This window comes from Mus caroli, chromosome 13 (assembly GCF_900094665.2).
Source record: "Mus caroli chromosome 13, CAROLI_EIJ_v1.1, whole genome shotgun sequence".
Lineage (NCBI taxonomy): Eukaryota > Metazoa > Chordata > Mammalia > Rodentia > Muridae > Mus > Mus caroli.
Genome location: NC_034582.1, coordinates 413,146 through 421,730, shown reverse-complemented (window position 1 = coordinate 421,730; position 8,585 = coordinate 413,146). Strand labels below are relative to the sequence as shown.

Sequence of the window (8,585 nt, the reverse complement as noted above, 5' to 3'; positions counted from 1 at the left end):
TTTTTTTTTTTTCATTTCTTTGGATTTTCTGTGTTTTGTTCTTTTTCCTGTTTGTTTTGATGTGGGGGGAGATCATGAGTTGGGTGGGTGAGGAGGTGGGAAAGATCCAGAAGGAACTGGGAAAGGGAAAAGTATGATCAAAGTATATTCTGTGAAAGAAACATTCCTATTTCATTTTTATTTGTTTGGTTGGTTTTGGGGGGTCTGGGGAGCTGGTATAGGCATGTGTGTGTTTCTTTCACCATGTGGACCCTAAAGATCAAACAGGGTGGCAGGTGCTTTTTACAGGCTATCCTGACAGTCAGTTTTACTGTTCTTTGGTGAAGCTTTTCTGGTAGCCATCTTTCTTTCCTTTATTGTCTTTGCTGAAATATACACCCTTCTGCTTTCTCTTTAACTTAGAAAAGCTTGTAATTTTTGCCATCTGTAGCATTGTGATATATACATACATATTGTGATATATACATATATATAAACACACACACATATATATATATGTATATATCATATATATGTGTGTGTGTGTATACACATACATACATCTGTAGTATAATGTATGGTAAAGATAATGTATGGTCAAGGTAAGAGTCAGATTTACAAATGGACCATGACCTGGCTAAGAAGCTAAATATTAATTTGTATAAAAGTTTATGTAAAAAAGCTAGAATTTTATTAGCAACTGTCTGCTTTAAAGTTTTGGCCTGCTTCTTAAATTGTTTATTAAGATTTATTTTTAATAAAATTTGTATTTTGCTTTCATGTATGTATATGCACTACGTGTGTGACTAGTACCCATGAAGACCAAAAACAGGGCATTGCATCCCTGGAGTTAAGAGTTAAGGTTGTTGAGAGCCACCACGTGGTGCTGAGAACCCAAGTCCTCTACAGGAGTCTCTCCAGCCCCACCCTGACATCTTAGAATCAACCAGAAAAGGCCAGATGCACACTTTATCTCCAGTCACAACAGTTATCACGGTTATCACGTCATGTTCTCTTCAGGTTAGCCCACCAATAGCTTCCCCAGGACAGCTCCAACCGGGTTATGCTTGCGCCTCCCCACTTTGTCCTGTTATAAAGCTTATCCTCCCTTTCCCATTTGAACCTCTGCCAAAAGGCACGGGATGATAACTGGATCCCTTGCTTCTGCAAGCTCGGGACTATTTCTGCTTTCCTTTGGCTGTCATTTATCCATGTTGGAAAAATATCTTTGTTCTGCATTCTATACATCTTAAGTGATTAGCAGTATAGCTCATGGTTATCACCTATGTCGTGTTTTGATTTTATATATATATATATATATATATATATATATATATATATTGTCAATGTAGACACTTACCATTTTTGTGAATATACAGGCCTGTATTTTAGAAAGGTAAAAGCAGGTTCCTCTTGCTTTTAACTCCAGTTTTTACAAATCAGGAAAAATTTACATTAATGTAAATAAGAGGATTTGGTTTTATTTTATTTTTTTACTTATATTAAAATATTAGCCCTAAGTTTTGAATTGTACCAAGTATAGTTATGAGTTCATTTGTTTTTTCATTATTAATAATATAATTATCAAGGCTGCTGTCATAGTAGTAGATTTTATATTTTTGAGTTGTGTGTTTACTCATGAGATGAACTGTGTTTGTTTTGGAAAATTATTTTGAATAGTAATCTCTCCACTAATTATATAGTCTCCTTTCAGTGTAAAGATTCTGAGGATGGTATGTACCCTGTTATATTTTGATACTATCAGGAAAGACATTGCTCTCTGCAGCTGCTGACATTGGATCACTATTTTAACTAGGTTTGAGACTAAGACTGTAAAAATGATAGCTCTTTATCTGTCAAGTATAAACTTTTGAAATCACTCTCTCTGTCTGACTCTTCTGTCCGTAGATGCTCCCTTCGGAGAGGCAGCTCCTTCACATTTTTAACCCCTGGCCCACACTGGGACTTCACTTTGGTGAGTAGCTACCTGAGTTTTCATTTCCAAACACTCCTGGGTTATCTTCCATTCTGCTGCACAGCTCACTTGTACTTCCGAAGCAGAGCTGCTGAAGCTGTACTTAGCCCTTTATTCCCAGCAAGCTGAAGAAAGTTTTATTTAGAGTAAATAAAATAGTCTCCAAGTACTCATATAAATTCACCTTTAATACTGAACTTTTTTGTTCCTTTAAGTGTTAGAAAGTAAGACATTACTTTATATTCTTTGACAACTTCTTTTCGACTGATTGATTTTATGAGTACACTGTTGCTGTCTTCAGACACACCAGCACCTCTTGCATGTGGTTGTGAGCCACCATGTGGTTGCTGGGATTTGAACTCAGGACCTCCAGAAGACCAGTCAGTCCTCTTAACTGCTGAGCCATCTCTCCAGCTCCAACAAGTTTTTATACCATGTTAAAAATATAAAAATGTTTGATGACATTATATATTTATATATACATACTTATATACATGTGTGTATATAAGTATATATATATATATATGTATGTATAAACACATACATAGTATGAGTAAATAATTATCCTTTATTGGTTCCCTCAAGACAGAAACCATTTTTACGGTAAGGAGGGTCTTTTAAAGATTTTTTTTATTATTTTATGCATATGGATGTCTTGCCTGCATGTCTATATGTCTGTGTACCATGTACACACATTGCCATGGAAGCCAGAATGCCCTGTAACCAGCGTTACACGTGGTTGTTAGTTGTCATGTCGAAGCACCAGAAGTGCTCTTAACCACTGAGCCATCTCTCCAAACCTAGGACAAGGTTTTACAGAGTCACTTAATTTTCTGTGATACGATAAGAAAATTGATTTTTTTTTTTTTTGGTACTTAAAACTTAGTATACTGAAATGCACATATAAGTAAATCATGATTTTTTTTTTATGTTTTTCTTATATAAGGAAAATATTAAAAAAATGACTCATTTTCAGTTCTGCCAAGTGTTGTTTTTATGTCTGGATGTTTAGATGGATTCAACAAAACATGATTAATCTGTATTCTATTCTGCATTTCATTTTTCTGTTGGGCATTCCAATACTTTTTTACCCATTACATGTATCATTTATCCAGTGTTACATAGAAAGTTTTATGATTTTAGTACAATTTATACACTCATTTGAAATATTTTCATTGTGGAAATAGGATCAAATTTAATAGAAATAAGTCCTTGAAAAGATGTGTGCAACATTTATGGGGAAATCCTGAAAGCGTTGAAGAACATAGAGGACCTGGTTGAGTGGAGAGATACTCTCTCTTCATACAAGAAAAGACTGTCATTTTAGGGAAAAAAAAGTCACTTTCCTTCGAATGACTCCACATTTTGTGTGGCTTTAAAAGAGATCTGAGTCCCCGTTCTACAGTTCTCATGGAAGGAGACCCAGGCCACGGGTGTACAAGTTAGGAACCCTGTAACTGCTGTAAGTGATTAAGACGTGGTGAGATAGAGTCACGTTTGGTAAATAGAACTAGAAACAAAACTGAGAATCCAGAAAATGATCCCGTGCCTTCGACCCTTTTCTTTACTATAACAGGTACGTGAAAGGGGGAAATGTTGTTTTGTCAGTCTCCAGGGTTTCAGCCAGTGTTGGCAACTCCATTGTTTCTGGGCCATATGAGAAAGACCTGGAGGAGCAGGTCTCCTCACCTTGTGATGGATAGGAAACCGGAAAGGCAGGAGAGGCCAGACACAGTCTGCATTTCCAGGGCACACTCCCACAGACCTTTCTCCAACTAGGACCCTCCTTCCATAGTTGGAGTACTCATTGATGAAGGTAGGACCCTCATGATGCAGCTCTTTCCTCTTAAGCCCCCCCAAACACTGCTTGCTTCAGGATCAAGCCTTCCATTCATGAGCAATCTGCAGACCACAACCCACACGTTTGAGAATTTACTCTATCTACCGGTCTGATGAGAGCACAGAGCTCTTGGCAAATCGGGTTAGAGTGGGAGGAAGCAGCTGATTGTGGATAATTGCAAGCTGGTCTCCAGTCAAGCTGAGGTCTGAACCCCGATGGTCATAATTCACCTACATGACACGTTTCCTCATGCTCCTGGAACAACGGTCCTGGCCTATGGTACCACCTCCCACAGCTCCCACAAGAGAAGCATGGTCTGTAGTCACGTAGGCAATGGCCCAGGCATGGCCCAAGCGACTGACCTTCAGGCTAAACTCCCCAGTTACCTAGCAACAGTGAAGACTATAAAAAGGGCTGTTCAGCCTGCACCTTGCACCTCGATCTCTTGCTCTCTTACTCCTTTGTTCCTTCACCTCTCACTTGTCTCTCCTCCTCTCCTTTCTCTTTGTCTTCTCCTCTCCTCTCTTCCTCTCTCTTTCTCTCTAGCCTTTCCTCTTTCTCTCCCTCACCCCCTCTTTCTACCTTCTCTCTTTCTCCCTGCATTTCTATAATAAAGCTCTTAAACCATAGCGAGTCTGCTCCATTAAGACCCGCTGTGCACTCTGGTCAGTGTTGGGAACTTCTTCCCTCATTCCTCTCTCCTACAACCCTGGGGCTTTAGCAAGGTAGCTGCCCCTTTTTCACCCCTGCTGCGTGGGTCAGGCATGCTCACCCACCCGGGGACGTGTGGAAAAGCATCTGGCAGCTCTGCCTGCATCCGCCTGCCCAGAGCACAAGAACTCTGGCCAGATGTTAGGCCACTTTCCCCCAGGGCCCGCAGGACCCCCTTATTTCTGTTCCCAACAGCTGATTGTCTGAGCACTTGCTGAGTCTGTGTCCACCTGCTGTGTACTAACAGCTAACTTCCAGAGAGATGGAAATGAAGGCTGAATGTATTTGAAAGGAGCAGTGGTCCACCGTCTCTGATCCTGTCAGCTGTCTCTGCTCCTGTGAGCACAAGTGCAAATGGCCATGTGTCATGTGTACTCACAGATCCTGTGTGCGCTCTTTCCCCACAGTCTCTCCTTAGGAGTTCTCTCCTCCTCTCATTCCTCCTGTCCTTCCTATGAGGTCTGTCCATCTGCAGTCTCTCCTAACCCATGTCAGCACTCCGTTGCAAGTTGTTGGCTAGCTAATATACAGGTTCCCCACACAGAAATATTTAGGAGTTAGGATTAGCTGGCCTTGCAAAGTCATGCTTTAAAAAAAAAAAAAAATGGCCCTTTTTTCTTTCCCTAGATTTTCAAGGCACGTTTTCTCTGTGTAGTATTGGCTGTCCTGGAACTTGCTCTGAAGACCAGGATGGCCTCAAACCCACAGAGATATGCCTGCCTCTGCCTCCCAAGTATAGGGATTAAAGGTGTGCACCACCACCGTCCGGTTTACGTGACTTTCCAATCAGTGAAGATTGCTTACAATCTGTCACTTTGGTTTTGGAGTTTCTTCTCAGGACTACTTACAGTATTCCTTCATTACTATATCATTTCTCAGTGCCTTTTAAGTGCGATTGGGAAGGCTGTGTTGCAGCTGTGGCTGCTTGAATGTTTCTTTCTAGTGTGCCTTCATTCCCTAGTAGTGGGTTTCGGGTTTGCTTGTTTGTTTGTTTGTTTGTGTTTCTTTCTGGGAATAATTTTGGACTGGGGTTTGTTTATAATTTTTAATATAAATTTATTTTAATATATTTAATATATATAAAATTATTCATTTCGTTTTATGTGTGTTTTGCTTGCATGTGTATATATGTACCACATTCCTGCTTGGTGCCCATGGAGGTCAAAAGAGGGTATTGGCTTCACTGGAAATAGAGTAATGGGTGGTTATAAATCATTGTGTGGATGCTGGGAATCAAACCTGGGTCCCTGCAAGAGCAACAAGTGCTCTTAACAGCTGAGCCAGCTCTCCAGCTCCCAAGGGGTGATTTTTGTAGGATTTGAACTTGAGATCCTCCACACACACACTTAAATTACGTTTTGTTTCTCCTTTGTGCAGGTGAGGGGAGGGGGGAGGCTAGATAGCTTTTCTACTACACAGAACTGTTGTGGCTGGCCAGCGGCTCACATGTCTGGGTTTTAGTCTGGAAAGGCATCTTGGAAACCTGGAAGAGAAGAGGGAGCTAGGCGGACGAGAGAAAGATGTAGCTAAGACAAAAATTCTGATCAAAGCTCCCTTTTACTAATTCGTGCACCGAGTTATGAAGGAGGGGGAAGGGGCCCGATTCCCGCCAAATCATCTTGGAGTAAGGTTGCTGGTCAACACGAGGTGGCTCCGGAACAGCAGGAGGCAGGCAGTGGGAGTGGCAGGACGTTGATAGGGCGGCAAGCTCCGCCCCATGCTCTCTAACACTGAAACCTGAGCAAACAGGTTTCAGGCTGGGGAGGGGAGGTTACACAGAACTCCTTTTATTTTCACAGTGGCTTGCTTTGTCTGATTAGCTTTCTGGCTCTATCATTCCTCCTTCATCTACCGAGGCGTTTTTCCTTCCTCTTTTAACTACTCTGCTCAGTTCTGATTGCACTCCAAGTCCTTCTCCTGGCGTCAAGAACTAGAAGAGAGCCTTAGATGGTCAGTTTTGGGTATTTGTAAGAGGTAGAATGTGTTGTTATGTTGAGGTGTGGAAAGATCAAATGCTACTTCGGGGTGTTGGTTCAGTGTTGATTAGGAACTATGTAGGAACTATTAGGTTACATAGTTGCCCTGGCAGCAAGCAGAGCTGACTGATTGCTCAAACTATTCCAGGACATGGCGGATCCTCTTGCATTTGATAAATCCTGCTTAGGTAATAAATGAGTTTAGGCTGTGAGAAAAGGATTTCCCCCCAAAAAAAGACTTCCCTCACCCCTTGATAAACATTAAGTTCCTTTTTAGAAACCCACTGCATTTCTGCATAAAATATTTTCTTCTTGTACCAGTTCATATGGCTCATAACTTAATTAAGAGTTAGAGTCTGCAAATGCCACATGAGTAAGGTTTTTTGTAATGTAGTGTCACTTCTGCAAGAAAGCACTCAGCCATGCCTATTCCAGAGACAATTTGGAATTTCCCTATTCAAAATAACGTTTTTCTTTTGAAGTAATATTTATCTTATTTATGTATGCACCTACATGTGTACAGGTGCCCTCAGAGGTGAGAAGAAGGCATTGGATCCCCAGGAGAGAATGAACTGCTGACATAGGTGCTGGGACCAGAACCCCTGTCCAATGAAAGAGCAGCCATCAGTCTTAACTGCCCCAGCTCCTTGGAGTGGTTTTTCCACTGAATGAAATCTTTGTTTGATACAGTAACATAGTTTTATGTATGAGCCAATTTTTTTTTCCTTACAGAAAAGAAAACGAAGAGAGAAAGATGATGATGTTGTAAGCCTTAGCAGCCTTGATTTGAAGGTAAGCTCTGCTCCCATGTTAACATACAAACAGCATTTCATTCCTATGCTGTGGGAACAATGTGAGTTTGGGAGGGGGAAAGGTGTCATTTCTTGTAAGTACAAAACTGAACGGATTGCTACAGAGCCCCTCTGATGGTGTGAATGGGAGTAGTCCCCACAGTCTCGCAGATTTTCACGCTTGGTCCCCAGTTGATAAACAGTTTGGAAGGATTAGGAGGTGAGCTTCGGAGTTTCAAAACCCCATACCAGGCCCAGTACTGTGGTCCCGAGTGCTCTCTCTCTCTCTCTCTCTTTCTCTCTCTCTCTCTCTCTGTTTCTCACAGATTGCCTTGGTCATGGTGTCTTTCCTCTTTTTGTGGTTCTACTTCCTGTTGAGAGTAAGAGGAAAACCATTCTCAAAACAGTGATAAGCTGTGATAGTAAATAGCCAAGGCCATGATCTATGCAAGCAAAAAGGGCTGGTCATAAGAGCACCATGCCCTTCCCAGACGACCAGGCTCTCTGTGCTCTGGCCTGCTGGTGTGCTCAAGACTCAAAGGAGTCAAAACTTCTGTGTAAAATCTCCCAAACATTAAATACTGGGTCAATTGGGTTTTTGTTTTGTTTCCTTTAACACAAAAACTAAGCAAGCCTACAAGTCAGCTGGCCTCAAATATGTGGCCTGTAGTAAAGCATTCAAAATTATATAAAATACTTGGGTACTCTTTTATTAAAACTGTTCTTAAGCCAGAACTAGTGTTCTTGGAATTAACCAGGTTTTGTCAGTTGGTAAATGCTGGGGCATAAGTTAGGCAGTGGCACAGCACAGAACCTGGGACCATCCATCCACTTTTGCAGGGTGGGCTTCCTTTTTCTCTGTCCACATGATTTTTTTATGTAGTCAGAATAGAAAACCCCTGGGTTAGAATATGGCATTCTCGAGATGCTCTCTAGGAAACACACTAACTGTGCTCTTCTTCCAGCAGCTCCCCGCACTTGCCTTTCTGATGTAGCCAGTGTGTATTATTTATGTCTCTCCCATTGCCAAGATCTGGTTACTTCATTTATCTTTATGTTCAGTCACCTAGCCACATACCCTGATGTGTTATTACACATTCTCACCTCTATATTGCTTCTAGCTATAAACTTGCCTTTTGACATGATGTCAAAAGTGGCCATAGATGTTATTAAAAACAATACTATTTTTTGATCTTTTTTTACAGTCCAGTCTTTATCCAGCTCCCAGTCCATGCTCTAACTGTTCCTCATCCCATACTTCCCTCCCCTCCACCCCCCACCCTGTCTCTAAAAGGATGTTGTCAGCTCCCCCA

General features: G+C 41.4%; 1 protein-coding gene across 2 annotated transcripts in view; it reads left to right on the top strand.

Moving 5' to 3' along the window:
* The window catches only part of Net1 (neuroepithelial cell transforming 1), a 33,495-nt gene that overhangs the window by 3,496 nt on the left and 21,414 nt on the right, over positions 1 to 8,585 (top strand). Inside the window, exons 2-3 of one of the 2 annotated variants that reach the window (XM_021180428.2) lie at positions 1,888 to 1,954; positions 7,214 to 7,273. In XM_021180428.2, the coding sequence (XP_021036087.1) occupies positions 1,888 to 1,954; positions 7,214 to 7,273 (127 nt within the window). Of the gene's footprint in view, positions 1 to 1,887; positions 1,955 to 6,437; positions 6,456 to 7,213; positions 7,274 to 8,585 lie in introns of those variants that run through there. The other variant, XM_029468427.1, reaches the window with a different exon arrangement.